A 16,410-nucleotide genomic window follows, 5' to 3' on the forward strand; every position below is an offset into this window, starting at 1 on the left:
AGCTTCTGATTATTTACATCTTGATTAATTGAAATTAAAATTCTTTAAATTAAATTGTATCCTATCATTTTCCGATAAAATTGTTAGGTAGTTTAAAAATTCTGCCGTTTATGACTTTGACCTGCCCAGTTTTTTTTCATGTTAGGATATACAGCATTCACCGCCGAGGCAAATAAGAATATAAAATCGTATCTATGAAGTTTCAACTAGATACTAATGATTATCTTGGTGCCGAGTTGGGAGAATAGTAGTCATTGAACGCGGATAATAATTAGCTATTATCAATATAATGGATTTGAGATCACTGTTACCATTTGTTCACTGAACTTTACTGCTATAATTCTATATCTTCTTGCAAAGACAGAGTGAAAGTCTATGAAATAGTACTATTACGAATTTGGCTATTGAGTAATTTATTGCCAGTCATTCGTTAAAATAACTATAATATTAGAAGTATAATTTATGCACATATCAATATACATAATAATAACTGAATGTATATGATTTGGTTTGTTTAATGTGACACCAGATTAGTTGTACTCTGCACTCTCTGTAAAAGAGATACGTGGTTTAATCATTCATGAAAAGCAAACAATAAGGAATATACTGGGAATTGGAACATCACACTCATCAAATCGTAAATAGTCAATGCCAATTGCAGCTGGCACACATCGTTTATTCTGTTTCGTGCATTGATTGGCTAGTATAGACAAATACTGACGATCCACTTCTATCACTTCAGATTATAACAGATGTAACAAAGTGCTAACAGTTATGATCAGTGGTAGTGAGATCTTTATTTGCCTAAGTCGAATACATATTGATTTTTATTTAAAATTCATTAGCAAATATAATTGATCTAAATTATTAACGAAAACTTTCCAAAGTATATACATTTGATTGTAACTTTAAAAATTGTCTTTCATTGTATGTTCCGTTATTTAACGACAATTTAGTTGTATTATTTATATTGCTTTCCCCCTTTCACAGAGTTTCTTAGATTCATGCAATAGAAATGAAAAAATTCACATATTATTTATTGATAAAAGCCTGTGAGTATGTCAATAGTTTTTCTTCTTTACTTATATCGGTCGTTATTTGTTATTTATATCGACAAATGACGGATATCTCATTGTTCAACAGGTTCAATAAATCTATTTTTCATACAGTGAGTGCAGAGCTTGAGAGAAAAAAAAATGGTCACTGAATATCACCGGCAGGAAGTTACTCCATGTGAATAGTTGGGAGTTAGAACTAATACTTTCATTTCTCTGTCTTTCGTACGTCAAATTATTCTTAAAGATTAGTAATAGGGTTTCGTAAACAGATTACTGACGTGTTTCACATGCCGAAAATGTCTACTGCCAATTACGGTGAATCTTCCGAAACTAATTCTTATTTTTTTATATAAATTTATATAACGAAGTAGGTATTTTGTTCTATTTTCAAATGTATACAATGCCATAATCAATATCACCCTGTGTCAAAGACTTGGTTGTCTTATTCGGATAAGTATTATGAATTTATTCGGTACTAAAAGATTATATGTATGTACGCACGTATGTATAGTATTTGAATTTTACGAAGAAAATCACTTAAACCTATGAACAAAATTGAATTTTGTACACTGACAACATAGCCAGTATTTGTTTCTTTATTTACAAACTAATATAAACGCACGCTTGGATTAATATTGGCAGTTTCCTAGCTGCAGTCAGTGTTTTTGTCGTATGAAAACTGTTAATTTCATTGAGCGCAACAGCTGCACAGATCATTGCACTGTAGTCACGTTCACGTAAAAGGGCGGCATTTATTTAACCGATGGAATGCACCACCTGGTATTTATTTGCACGAATAATGTGACAAAGTTTTTTTTCTATCTTTTCGTTTCTGTCTTTTTTTTCTCTTCAAATTCCTCTTCAAATTCCTCTTCAAATTTTAAATAACTCATCACGTTCTTAGTAGCACTTACATGTTTGCAGACTTTTTCTTCTCCTGTTTCCATGCAGAGATCCTTTCTTTTAAGTCCAGGACTGTGAAAATTACGAGTGAATAATTATTTATTGCCACATTAATTACAAAATATGATAATTAATAAATGTTTGATCATTATTTTTTCAGGACATGACTGATGACGTTTTACTGACCAGGTGTCAGCATGTCTTCACTAAGTGGCTGACGGCTAAATGGATCTGTAGCGCTATTGAGTAGGTGACGAATGATCACTGCTCTGTCCATGACGATACCAGATGGAAGTTTGACAGGCTCTTCCATAAGCGTGTCCATGAGAGGATCACGAAATTCTTCAGGCGCATCCCCATAATCCTCATCACGTGCCTGATTATCCCTTGCAATAGCAGCTGCCCGTTCTGCTAGAGCTCGAAACCGCTCAATTTCAGTCACAGTCTTAATTGCAGTCCTTTCCATTCTACCCGCAGCATCATTAAATAGCTCTTTGCAGAATGAGCGCTGTAATATATTCAACACAAATGGTGAGTGAACTGTCACATTCATTAGATATATCGATTGACTTGCACATATTGTGAATAGCAGAAGTCTGATGTATCGAATATTTTTAAGGTCTCTAATTTATAAGTTTGCTGCATAGCCAAATATATTAATCAACTTCAAATTAAACTTCATATAATACTTTCGAAGAATTAAATATTTTACGATTAATTGTTATTTAACAATTCATTCCTATCTTTGAAATTAGAATATTTAACATTGGTAGTCCTTGCTGTATTACAAATTTTGAAGAGATGTTTCAGGTGACTCACTGTTTTTCTCATTCAATTAAAATGAGAAACAAACAGTTTCTATTGGGTTTTGAATATGTATATGATGAAAGATTTACCAAACAATACAAAAAAGAAGAAAGATAATTGCATTACTTCGCTGTAACTGCTCTTCTGTCAAGTGTATGAATACGACATTCGCTATCCTAGGAGCACGGACATTAAATATATATATCGGTATCGTTTCTGCACTGTTTTGTGTTGTTAGGGTAGTGTTAATGAGTTAATAAATTAATTTTTTCACTTTTTTACTCCAGGTGGTAAATGTTAGTGAGAGAAGGCCAGAGTTACTGAAAGCTAACCATTGTAATAGAAACGTTGAAAAGTTTATTTGCCCAATTCCAAAACAAAGTTGTATATATGTAGTCGTATCTCTTACCTCATCCCCAGCCAGAGCAGCAGCAAAATTATCACAGTCTAGATGCAAGTATATATCGGCTAATTGACTTAACAATGTTCTTGGTTCCCATCCATATTTTTCTGGTTTTTTCACTTTTAGATTTTTACACTTCGGCCCACAAAGCTGTTGCAAATTAAAGTTCAACATGGCACTAAGTCTACCGACCAATTCAGGACGTAAAAATGGTTCTGTGATATCTACAGTCAAGTAATGGAACATGGCAACAGTTTCCTTTGCAAGAGTTAAGTAAGATCTCGCCTGACGTTCGTCGGCCGTTAATTGTCTTGATCTAGATTGTTGCTGATCTTGAGGTAGTGCAGCCCATGCTGCAGTGTTGGACATAAGTTCCTGCACTTCATGAATTCGTTTTAAAGATTCCAAACTTTCGTCCAATAAAAACGTTGTGTCATTCATCAGCATATTTATAAACTTGACAAATTGCTTTCCACTTCTACTTTCGTTGACGATGGAAGCTCTATGAACAGGACTCTCCCACATGGATTTCAATATCAAACTAATATGGTAACGGATCGAAAACTTGTCATAGAATTCCGAGCTGGAACCAGTTGTTTCTACATCTGTATAAAACTTCATAAGGTAAGATGCCAAGAAAGTCTTTGATATCTCGTGTGCCATCACTTGGTCATGTAGAGTTTCTGTTCTCCCCTGTTAAACAATAAAAACTTTTACCGATATTTCATCCTTACCGAGATATGCACTTTTTTGTTCAATAATAAAGTAATAAAGAGGTAGAGCTCTTAGAGCGTACCTGAACACTGGGGTTGATCACAAAGAGTACTTCAATAATTTTAGCAATTAAGTATGGATTGCGAATACAGTGTGGCGTACATATCACAACTAGCAGCCATGTAATCAGCGAATTATCCATATTATTGGCCACTACTGTGGGGCTGAATCTATTGTGAAAAAACAAAAAAAAAAAAACAGTGAATGAAGAAATTTCCCCAAGACAAGACAGGGGTAGATAGACAAAATTGGAAACTTACTGAAGTGCAAAGAGCAAAAATTCTGCAATGTCTTCGACATACCATTCAGGTAAGGCAGTAAATTGAGGTGGAACGTGTTGAGGAAGCGGAAGGGTAGGTAATTCACTACCAGCAGGTCTCTGGGTAAGAAGACCGAGCAGAACGTCGGCAACAGACGTATAAAAGTGAAGAGATCGCCTTAAAAGAACTTGGTCTATCAATCCAGCATCTGCGGAAGATTTTGATCTACCGAGTCGTTTCAACTGTTGTTTCCATCGTTTCATTAACTCCTTGTTGTGCGCTGCAAAAGGAGCATCTTTCCACTGCGGCTCAGTTGCCTGTAGTTCATCCAGCATCTTCTGTAGCTCCCTGAGAGCTCTCAATCTTCTTTGATATTTTTGCAAAGCTGGCAAAAGCGCCAGATGATGACAGTGAAGAGTTAAAAACCAGCATTGAGTTGGAAACTTTGCCTCTGTCCATTTGTGCGTTGACTCCAAGCTCGCAAGCCACTCTGTCACTTCCTGTGAGTTGAGCTTTAATCTGGTATCATTTTTTATTTCAACATAACTAGAAGGATGAAACGGATACAGCGTATCTATCGTGTTGAGCTTAATCTTGACAGCAAGCATCTGGAGAACTGACAACAAATTGAGCATAAAACCATCTCCTGCAAGGGCAAATTCTTCTGTTTGAATTTGAGCCCGTTTTTCATTGTGTCGAAGAAGAGCTGCCAGATACGCCAGTGTAGCTTCTCGGCAGCTACTACTATTTGCAAGAATTGCATGGAACATTTTGTGAAGCGACGATCTAGTGCTTTCAAGCTCCTGCTGTAGAGTTAAATTTATTGACTTATCTGTTGCAGGATTTCCGCTGAAAAATTTTTCCGCAACCTTGGGCTGATCCTCCGCGAATACGGAGACGGAAAGGAAAGGCCCTAAGAATGATGTTCTGGCAAGCTCTCTTCCAACTGCAGTCGTCAAAACGTCAGGTAAAAACTGGGTTTGGTGCGTTATCAACTGACAAATTGGACGAATATTGCCAGTGGATCCACAGCGTATCTCAATTAGTTCTTCCAAGGCTTCGATTGGCCGGCGGTGAGTGTTACCAATCAGGCTTGCTTGCTGCATAGAGAGAAAGAAGCCTTGGAGTAACGGGGTGAAAATCTTGGTGAACACGTGAGGATTAGAGTGAGTTCTAGCCACAAGTTCATGCAGGAAACCTCTAGGTAGGTTTTGCGATAGCACTGGATAGAGAAGTGACGGAGATGGCGTTGACGGTATTACACTTTGGCAGATGCCAACCAATCCTTGTAGAACTAAACTTGCATGTTGCACACACTGAGCCCGCAGTGTGGCCAAAACTTCAGAAAGCGGAGGTGTGCTACATCTCTGCAATTTAGAAACACAAATAGATTGAAAGTGTAAGGCAGATTCATTGCTTAGCGAATTTATTTCAGAGTTGTAAATAGGATTTTACCTTAGGATGATTCCGTTCTTCTACAGCAACTCTGGAGTAGCATTCAAATAAATAAATAAGACTTTTTGGCTGCTGAGACTTGCCAGCAGTGGGCAGAGGTAGTGTGGGTACAGGACAGGAAGGTAGAGTAACAACAGGGCTCAGCAAAGGGCTTGCTTGGCTGCTGGGACTGCCTTCTCGATCGGAAGAAGCATCCGATGTTATTTCTTTCAGTGGATCTTCGCCTCGAGAGAACATGCAGAGCACTTCCATCAGGGCCTGATTAGCAATATCAGTAACATCTGAGAGTTCGTGCTCCAAGGCATTAGCTGCTGTTTGAGGAAGAAATATTGCACCTTCCGTAGATTCTTTCCATGAAACACAGAGGACGCGTGAGACCACTGTGTGAATTTGGTCAACTGTTACCTCTGTACTGGAACTCGTTGTCTGTTAAGGTAAAAATGATTCATATGATTGATGTCGCACATTTGTTTCCAATTTTCCAACGCAACAATATTGTACTGTTCTTCTCAAATCCCAAGGTTGCATTTCTTAACTAGGTTTCTAAGAACTGAAAAGAATACTGATTTTCTACTCACTGAGCCGAATAGTTTACTTTTTGTGTAATGTTATAGTCACTTAGTAAACAAAGAAAGGAAAAAAATGGAACTACACTAAACAAATATTAGTCTGTTAAGTGAATTACGTCCATTTTCTTCAGAGCATCCTAATACACACCCTGGAGCGTGGTGCCAATTCTCTGCGATCAGATTCTTCTACTTCCATATTTTCAATTCCAGAATCTACATCGACGCCAGAAGTGTTGCACTGCTTTTCACTGCTGTCTTCAACTTCCATAGGATGTTCTGGATGCTGTAACTGCTGTGTTGGAGGTGACATTATTGGACCAGAAGACGATCTTGAGGGACCCGGAGTGCCAGGAGAAATGGATCCAGTTCCACTATTTGAACTATTAGTGGAAATACTGGTTTCCAGGCCTGCAAGGCGGGCTAACCGCCTTTTCCTCATCTAAGAAAGAATTATCACATATACCTGATAGAACTTTGGTCAAAAAAAAAAAAAAAAATAAATGACAGATCAGTCATTGCAATAAATCGAAACAAAACACAAAAGCTAACGTTACAGTCAAACAAAGTTTAGTTTATAGAATCGAATTGCAAAAAAAAGCAATGAACACTGATTGCTGTAAAAATCAGTATCATTATACTTGGCATTACTTTACAAAAAAAGCTATGCAGTGTCTTTCAAGTTATAATTAAATGTAAATCACAAAGTATGGCAAACATGTAGTATTGTACATACAGGTCAGTCATCCTTTGTTCGTGACAAAGGAGAGGAAATAATATTGCGCAGATTTTTTTTTTTGGGAGCCAAGTAAACAAGAGTTGCTTTGCCAGATCTATATTTAGCTTCTGTTGTTTAGTTATTCCAACCAAGAAAGCAAAGTTATTACACAGTAATCAAATGTTTTACGATTGATTTTTGTATGTTTGAAAAGCATGTGATTAACATAACTGAATTACACACTTTAATTCTAGACTCTAAATCTGGTCGAAGTACTCTTGTAGCTAGACAAAAAAAAGCATGAAAAACTGACAACAAACAAGCATGTCTTCGAATGACTCTCATTTTTGTGACAATTATAGGATCCTGCATACTTGATGAGTGTTAAGAAACAAGATCAATCGTGGTATCACTTGATACCGTTATTTTTTAACAGAAAATCATGATTAGCTATTCAGCAGTAAAACTAATGGGAATCGAAATGGTTGTATTGTTATTATTTATTATTATATTCATTTTAAGGTCGACAAAATCTGTGGCGGAGACATCGGTTGGTTCTACTGTCCCCTCCTAACCCTTTGGATTGCTTACTTTCCAGTGAACTCACGAGATCATCGTTGATAAATTAACTAGCGTAATATCGGACTCACCTCTTCTTGACTTAATTCGCTCATGGCGATATCTCTTCTATTCCCGGTGAAACGCGCTCTACACCTCGTAGGCCGTAATCTAATTACTACTTATATAAATGTACAAAATCTCTGCTTCGCAAAATCCGTATCCGTAGCTGTTGAGATGTGTCAGAAATTCGGACAGTCACTCCACATCTGTTTGCGTTTAGACGGTAGATTAGCGATTCTTTACAGTTCACGGACACAACGTCAATTGTTCGAAACAGCTGAGCTATCCCCTTAGAGCATGTACCACTGGAAGTAGCCGCGCGTGTACAAAAAGCATAATCGGACGGGGCGGGGGGGGGGGGGGATAGAGCAGTAGACAGAGCACGTAAGCCATGTACAACCTGTCTCTCTCGCTCTACAAAATGGTTGGCCGATACGTTTTCTTTTACCCAATAACATCCAGAGTGAGAGAGACGAAGTATCCAGGGTAAGCCGAGGATACATAATCTTGCCTTCTCGTCACCACGGTCACAGTTTTCGCGCGGTTGACGTCATGAGCAGCTACCCCCAGTAGTATATGATCTAAGGTTATCCCTGGTCCAGAATCAGTCAACGTGCGCCATCTCGAGAATTTAATTGAAAACACCTTATTCACCAATCCAAAAACGTAGACAAAAACAGATAAAACGATTTTAGATATTAGAAATTTGCAAATGTATTTGATATAGCAGCTGTAAGCATTCTCGGGATCTCTCTAAGATCAGTATAGTGCTTATTTGTCATTATTCGTAGTTCGAGAAGGTCCATTTGTGAAAATTGGGGCGTCGATAAATCAGAATCCGTAGTTTGAAAGGCGCGCGGAAATTCTGAAGTACATGCAAGAAGCGCCAGCAAGCGATGTACTGTTGACCTACTATCGTTTTTTAATAGTCAGTTAAACATGGCTGGCGAAAAGTTTGCTTCCAGTTCTCGGCACGTCAAAAATTGTGATAGAACGAGTGACAGCAGTGATTCAGCGCTGAATACCGACCTGGAGGATGATTATCTCGACGCTATCGAAAATATACCATACCCGGAGTTTCAGTTTGCCGTAAGTTCGGTTCAATAATTTTTTCCATTGTCAAATGCTCGTCAGGCGTCCTACATTGGATTCTGGTGGGCATTCTCTAATATTTTTCCTTTTTATCTCGCAGACAACAACTTGTTACATTTGCAACGGGTATTACGGACCTTGTTTCGAAGAGCCTGTTTGTGCGACCTGCCACGCGTTTTTATTCCCAGATGATATCGGGCTACTTCAAGTGCCGATATTTAGCGAGGTCAGTATTACTATGACAACTATTTCTTTACTTTTATGTGACGTGAGGTGGGAAATGGCGAAATATTATCATTGAATCATTTTGACGTCACCCTTATTGTTAACAGAAAACTGACGACGAAGACTCTGGCAATGACGAGCCTACAGATCTTTATTACAACCCTGAGCGACGCACGAGTCAGCAACAACACAATTCTCCACAGAATTCAAATCCAGTAGCTGCAAATTATCAGAATGCCCCAATATCAGCATTGAATTTGAATCAATCACCATATTCACCCTTTCAAAATGTTCCTGCTTTGAGATGTAATCATCCCAATGCACTCGGATGTAGCACAGGCATCAATCTTGGTGTACATATGAAAAATCTGGTGCCTCAAAGCAGTTCAAGTTCAAATCCGCAAATGAATCGGCCATTTGTGCAAAATAACATAAGCAATGACCAAGCTCAATGTCAGTTCCCGGTTAACGTTAACCCACCAAACCCACCAAATAATCTTAGAAATACACCACCGCCAATTCCAAACATTCAAATCCCAAACAACCGGGCAGACGATCCTGCCGAAGATGATTTTCCCAGCCCAGAAGACCTGGTTCCACTTGGAGAAGGTGAGAACTTTGGAAATGATGTTCAGAATAGACAGTACAGATGGAATTTTCAAATACATGGTGATATTGGGGAGCCTTCACGCCCCCCCAGCTTATCCGAGAGACTGGATTTGCTCTCCAATCACAAACATCTGGAACATGAGCGAATAAATGAACCTGGCCTGGTGGACAGGCTGCCGCCAGAAGTTCTCTTCGCAGTATTTTCTCATCTTGATGACATGAGCTTATGGTCGGCTGGCAAAGTGTGTAGAAGATGGTGTGGCCTGCTCTCGACACATGTAACGCCTCAGCAGTGGCAACAGTACGTCAAACTACGCTGGCCTTTGTACAGGCCAATTGGGCACGTTGGAAATTGGTACAGAGTATACGATTACCTTGCTTCTTCCGCCCCCTGCAGAGCCTGTCTGGTTCAAACGTCTCTAAGGACAAGACTGCCGAGAATGGAGGAAAACTCTTGGAGGAGAAACAGACTGAGGAGCGAATTAAAAAGCCTCAGAATCGATCCTCCGGAAGGAATTGAGGCTACTCCGTTAGATCAGATGTGTTGTCATTGGCAAGCGACTATCACTGGACCAGTCGGCAGCCCTTACGAGGGTGGACTCTTCTACTTATACTTACAAGTACCTTACAGGTGAATTCATGTCCCGAAGCTGTACCATTTTTTTTTGTCAATTCTCAACTTGAGCTTATGAGACTCTCTTCCTTTACAGCTATCCAATGTGTCCGCCGGTAGTGAGATTTCTCACAAAAATTTTGCATCCTAATGTATCACGACATGGAGACGTCGGCATTGATTCTATTCACCATAACTGGTCCTTAGCTCTCACAATATCGAAGGTACTGATCAGTGTTCAGAGTCTACTCACGGATCCATATTGTGAAGTAAGTGCCGATTCACAGATCATTCGATTGTTTGTTTGATTTGTCTGCAATTCCTGACCAACAATTGTGATATTATTTTGTCTGATATTTTTCCCATGCTATACTTGTAGAGCTTTAAGTTTTATTAATATTTATCAATTCGCAGGTTTGCATGGAGCCAGAATTGGGTGAGATGTATTTAAAAGATCGTGAAAGGTTTGAGGATGTAGCCAGAGCCTGGACCTGGAGATATGCAATGCACGATGTACTGACTCCTTCGTAATTAGATAAGTAGAATGTATTCGTGTCTCGAAGAAACTCACGGAAAATTAATGATATATATATCTAATCTGAAATATGGTTTTACAGACTGGCAGCACCAATCTTGTTTCTAATCATTTCAAATATTTTTTTACAATTTATACAAAATAACGATTTCCATATTCGTCGTCATTTATCTATGATAAAAATATTGTCGCTATATTTTTTATTAGATATCGATCGGTATTCTTGTTGCTGTTATATTCATTTTCTAACATAGCTTTGAATAATAGCGCGACCATTCGCTAAAATCTCGTGTTTCTTATGTAGTAAAACGCTTCTCTGCTGTTTGTACCAATCGATGTGTCCCGGTATTACGATTTCTCGGAAAAACGCGATTGGGCTTGTTACTAGACTACGATAATAGTCTATAAAAATATCACATGATCACTGATCAATAAACAAAAAATAAGATTAAAAAAATCTACAGGGTCGATACGTGTGATATATTTTTAACTAATGTATCACTCGTATCTTTATATTCAAAACACGTCTTTCTTTTAAACACGTCAATCATGTATATGAGTTTGAAAAATATTTCCAGCTTTGGCCGTGGGTAAGAATAACCACGTAACACATACCTGTTACCTACACATTATATCTGCCTTATTCCGCGACGTTTGTATCTCCGTACATTGATAATATTTTCTCCCCCAATTTACGAATCTGTGAACATAACTGAAGTGTGATAGTATTTCCTAAGTAACTGGACGTATTAGTTGCTCAGTTGCCGATAATAAGGCTAATAATAAGTTGTGCGTCAACATAGACGAAATAATCAGCAGATATGTATATTAAATTGAAATACAACTATTCAGTATTCGTTATTGTTTATAAACATTAAATAAGTATTTACAAATTATTTTCGCCGACATTACTTCTCAACGACAAAGGCACCATCTGCACTTTATTGAATCCTATATTATAGGGATGCTACAAAATAAGATGATAATTTGTTTTCGCAACTGTCCCATTATTCAAAATTATGGTCCTTATTCTGAGATCAAACCATTATCGGAAAAGCTCAACATTTTTTGATACCTCTCTTTATTATTGTATTGGCAATAATACTTTGCTATAGAAATTAAAAAGCACATACCTTGGTACGTACGTGTTATTACATTCCTTTTACGGGAGGTTGTAATAAAGCTCATTGAAATTTTTTTCTATAAACCAGATTCTTAAAAGCTTCAGTCTTAAAATGATCGGGACCGATGTCAGGATTGCGGAACGAAAAAAAAAAAAAACAATAATTTGTTACCAGTTACACGTGTGTTATAAACCACTTTTGTCGATATGAAATTGTGATTCCGCCGTTGCTGGGCGGTGTAAATTCTCTTTGATGGAATTGTCGAAGGCCGTGCCATCGGTGTCGATCCCCACGTCCTAATCGGATTCAATTCCGCATGTAACATAGCCGCAGCCTTCACGTACGTGGCTCCGGGTAAAAAGCAATCAACAACTTCATCCTGTAGACGAGCTCTTCACCACACACACGTGCAAACAGCCGACAAGTTCGTTCTATTATTGCAGCTAACAGCGCGAATCGCGACGCAAGGCTCTTTCATAATTTCTTGGCTCCCTCAAGGGGGTGCCCTGGTCGATTTCGACATTGGCATATGCGTCTCCAAATATCAAAATTCACGTATCTCAAAAGCGAAAAAGGGCTTAGCAGCCTCATTTTATACACAATTCTGAACAAATTACACTCCAATGCATTTTCATTTGACGCAGGAATAAAGGAATGGCACGGAATCTACGAAATCTTAATTGAAATAAAATGAAAATATGTTGGAGTGTTGAGTCCTTTTTCGCTTTTGAGATATGTGGAGTTACGCTTCATTAGTATAAACTTCGGCCGTCATCCGCCATCGGTGATTACAGCATTATTAACCGGTATAACCACACCGAGAGACTGAATAATACACCTTTATACGTGTCCCACATCACAGGATATATTTGCATGGCTGATCATACGGCTAGGAGCGAGTCGTATGTAACACACTTTCAATATCGTTTGCTGTACGGTTCGTTTATTTTATTATTATATTATAATTTACCCTCTCCATTTTCTTTGTATTTAAGACTCTTCGTTTTCTCTTGATCGCTGTAAGGATTACCATTATACTTCGCCGTATGTTGAGGAAAATACCTGACAATTATTTTACTTCAGTGATTAAAAAGTGTATCGGTGCTATAAAATTCTATATTTCCGATACCAGCATACATTATCTAGATTTCGAACATTCCTAACCTCAGATTTATAATCGACGATTGAAAAAAACGGTTGTAGCACAAAAAAAAGAAAAAAAAAAAAACAGAAAAACGAATCTTTTGCTGCCCTTTTTTTTATTGAGCTGTGTAGTATTTTCTTGATAAACTTTATGTATTGAAATAGAAAATTGAATTTTTTATCTAAATATTGCTTTTCTTAGTCATACATGAAAATATCGATGAAATAAACAATTAGAGCCAATTTCGAAAAACCACGCTTACTCCTTGGGTCATTGACGTTAAATCTTACCAAGACCACTCAAATATCAAGGGCAACAAAACCACTGTGTATCAGTGTTATACAAGCGAGATGACGTGCGCGTTACACACGAGACTTGATCGAGTCTGGGGATGTTTGGCTACGTGAAACCCCCAACGACGTCAACCTGCCCCTAAACCCGCATGAGCATAAAGCTGGGATCGACTAGAGAGAGAAAGATATAGAGGAATTGCAACTCGAGAACGGACAAAAGGACTGCAGGCTCGGTATCTCTCTGCACGGTGTGTTCCATCCTGCAACGATTCACGGGATATATGGGCCCTTATGTAATCTGAGAGGTTCGAGAGAGGCTCAAAGCAGACCTCGTGACGGTGAGTTTTTACAAAATACTCTGCACAGAGCAGTGCAGTACTTCAATCGGGACCCGGTGCGCGGTTTCCACTTGGACAGAAGTAAGAACGCTCGTTTCACCCAACTGGCTCGTCACGGTGAATAGCCCTAGCTCCGACCTCACAAAAAAGGACATCAGCCTTTGATGGGGGTTGATGGTCGCCTGCGCCGCGGACCACAGAACCGATTCGCCTACCGCAGTCGGCGGAAATCAGTGATTGGCACGTTGAGAGAGTCCTGATCGGGTTCCTGGTTCTATTCGGAGGTCCAAGAACATCCGTTGACGTAACTGTATTGTTACCGAGTGGGCGTTGGAAGAGAGGAAAAGTTTGCAACGGAAGCGGGTTTCTTTTGCAAACAGATTTGTTTTCTCTTGGGAAGCTGAAATACACGTATTTCGCGGGTGATTTATCGCTGGCGTAAAATCGCCATAAAAACGCGAATATACAAATGTGAAAAAATATCTCGCAAAAGAGTATACTATGTACGTACAAGTGTGTGTATCCACGGATACCATGAGCGGGCGATGAAATAAATTAGGTTTAAAAAAACCGACGTCAGGGCGGAACATAATTTACTCACTCTGCCGGGTATCGTATCCTTGTGACTCATCCTCTCGGAAGCTCGCACACAAGAGTGAAAAGCGAGCATCGCGAGGATCCAGAAAGATCGCGGAGAAATCGACTCTTTCACAGGTGAAGGATGTACCGTATAATAAAATGTTGAGCTCAGCGGCAACCTCAACCAACCACCGCTCGGCAAAGCGGCGCATTCGTCCGACATCAAATCAAGATTAACGAAGTTGAATGCGGCGAACTCAGCGGTGCGCGGCGGGCTTAATGATACGGCCGAAGCTACCGCGGGTTCCTTATACCCAGCTTCTTCTTCTTCTTCTTCTCCTCCTCCTTCTTCTCCATCTTCTCCTTCTTTTCATCTTCGTCCTCTGCCTTAGTCCTTCAAGCTTGGTTCGCCGTATACTCCGAGATTCATCGTTGATTCCGATCCGCTAACTTTCGACAGATTGTCAAATCGGTTTTCACTTTCGAAAAAATCCTGCGTCAAGCAACGACAGCTGCTGACGTAATTAGCCGGAGGAGAACGCCAGCTGGTAGACAGGACCATGTATTTCCATTCAATTTCTCAACTTCCGACCAGCGTGAATGACGTACTCTGTGCGTAAAACTCAACGACGCTGGTCGTATAAGAATAATATAGGGAGGAGTTCGAACCGCCGCGCTGGTGCCGGTGTATCCATATTTCACATTCTTTGAGTAATTCATAATTTTCAATCGCAAATTCTTCAAAGTAACTGAACTTACCAATGCACGCAAGTATGGATAATCGGTCCATTGAGGATGAGGATGAACGGTGTTTGAGCAGTAAAGCTTTATCGTTGCAGTTTAATTTGACGAAACGTATTCGAGTGATAGGTGAATTTGAACCTGCAATATCCTCGATCGCGTAACGAGGTCTCCGCGAAAACGTCTGCCGCATTGCTGGCAGGTCGGTGAAATCAGTCTTGGACACTTTAAATTTGTGGATACCACGTGGTTAGTCGAAGCTCGACACGGCGAGACTCGGCTCGTTTCCCTACTCCTGGCGGGCGAGAGAAGGCCTCCTCGCCGAAGGAGTGTGGAAGAGAGACGCTAGTGTCGGCCACACACGTTGTAGGCACGCCGGAATAACGAAGAGACCCGCGGGTGCGACGAGGACGAACGTAGGGACGAGGGGTGCCGCGGGGAGGGCGCCGGAGGCCCTGCGCTGGACCACCCACCTTGATGCTGGCTGCTCTCCATCCACCGGAGGAGTCTCGGCTCTTGACGTCGCTGCTCCTAGTGCTGGATCTTCTCGGACGAATGGACCGACTCGGTTCCACGCGGCCTCGACGATCCCCGGCGAGGTCGGGCACGGGGTACATCGTGGCACGTCTACGTGAGCGCTAATTACGCCCCGCAATGTCATCCCCTGCAGGGTGGGAGGAGGTTTCGTGGAGGTTTCGAGAGTCTACCCGGAAGACGCGGAGAAGAGAGAAAAGAGGCGGGCCGTCATCGCCTCAGCCGAGAGGAAATTAGGTATATACGAACCTGTTTCGATGGAAAACTGCAGTTTAACGACGTCGTGTCGTGTAATTTCAATGACGACGGTTGGTCAACGCGTTGCGAGGAGGAAGAGGAAGCGGAAGAGGAAGAACATTCGCGTCTCCTTTCCGCTCCACGTGTACGCGCACTACATTGTAACGCGTTCCTGCATCCTAACTCGAAGACAAACCAATTAAGTATACGCGCCTTGAATTCCTCGTTCTGTGGAATGAAATATCGCGCGTGGCTGTACCCCCTCCCATCCAACAATCCACCTCCCCCACCTCGGAACCACCTAATTTACTCTAATCCACCGTTCGAAACTGGAACAACCTACTCCGAGTTGCATCGCGACGATGCCCAGGGCGGCTACCGCGACGGCAGCCAAAACCGACGGTCGGACCAACGTGTGTGGCCGATTTCAACCGCAGGGTGGATCTCGCTTCGTACCCGCAGAACCGAGCAGCTCCCGGTTCTCGACATCGACAACGACAACAATGGACGTCAGGCTAAACGCGTGTCGTGTAGAAAATTTCGCCATCATTTCAGCGCCTTGTTCTTTTTTTTCTCTTCTCTCCCGCTGACATTTTTTTTTCTTTTTCACCCGATCTCTCATCCTCGTTTTAAATGGACTAGCTCGATTGGTTTGCAACCATGAACTAATTTGTTACAAGTTCCCATTTCCCGCGTTAAATTTTACTCATTTTTTCCGGCCAGTTTTTTTTTTTTTTTTTTTTTTTTTCACACATAGCCTGTTGATCAATTGCCACCGCAC

At 40.4% G+C, this 16,410-nt stretch overlaps 2 protein-coding genes across 2 annotated transcripts; one reads left to right on the forward strand and one right to left on the reverse strand.

Moving 5' to 3' along the window:
- Positions 1 to 1,928: 1,928 nt before the first annotated feature.
- LOC107220801 (ubiquitin conjugation factor E4 B) lies at positions 1,929 to 7,867 on the reverse strand. Its single transcript, XM_015659541.2, has 8 exons — positions 7,595 to 7,867; positions 6,378 to 6,668; positions 5,661 to 6,086; positions 4,206 to 5,572; positions 3,968 to 4,115; positions 3,178 to 3,864; positions 2,148 to 2,469; positions 1,929 to 2,033 (listed from the first exon to the last, which is right to left on the reverse strand). The coding sequence occupies exons 1-8, from the start codon at positions 7,616 to 7,618 to the stop codon at positions 1,969 to 1,971; spliced, it is 3,330 nt and encodes a 1,109-aa protein (XP_015515027.1). The 5' UTR covers positions 7,619 to 7,867; the 3' UTR covers positions 1,929 to 1,968.
- A 618-nt stretch (positions 7,868 to 8,485) lies between these two features.
- Positions 8,486 to 11,486, forward strand: LOC107220803. The gene is made up of 5 exons (XM_015659543.2): positions 8,486 to 8,654; positions 8,758 to 8,883; positions 8,990 to 10,122; positions 10,202 to 10,373; positions 10,519 to 11,486. Exons 1-5 carry the CDS (start codon positions 8,505 to 8,507, stop codon positions 10,633 to 10,635), a joined length of 1,698 nt encoding a protein of 565 aa, XP_015515029.2. The 5' UTR covers positions 8,486 to 8,504; the 3' UTR covers positions 10,636 to 11,486.
- Positions 11,487 to 16,410: the final 4,924 nt, after the last annotated feature.

The sequence above is a fragment of the Neodiprion lecontei genome, chromosome 1 (genome assembly GCF_021901455.1).
Source record: "Neodiprion lecontei isolate iyNeoLeco1 chromosome 1, iyNeoLeco1.1, whole genome shotgun sequence".
Taxonomy (NCBI): domain Eukaryota; kingdom Metazoa; phylum Arthropoda; class Insecta; order Hymenoptera; family Diprionidae; genus Neodiprion; species Neodiprion lecontei.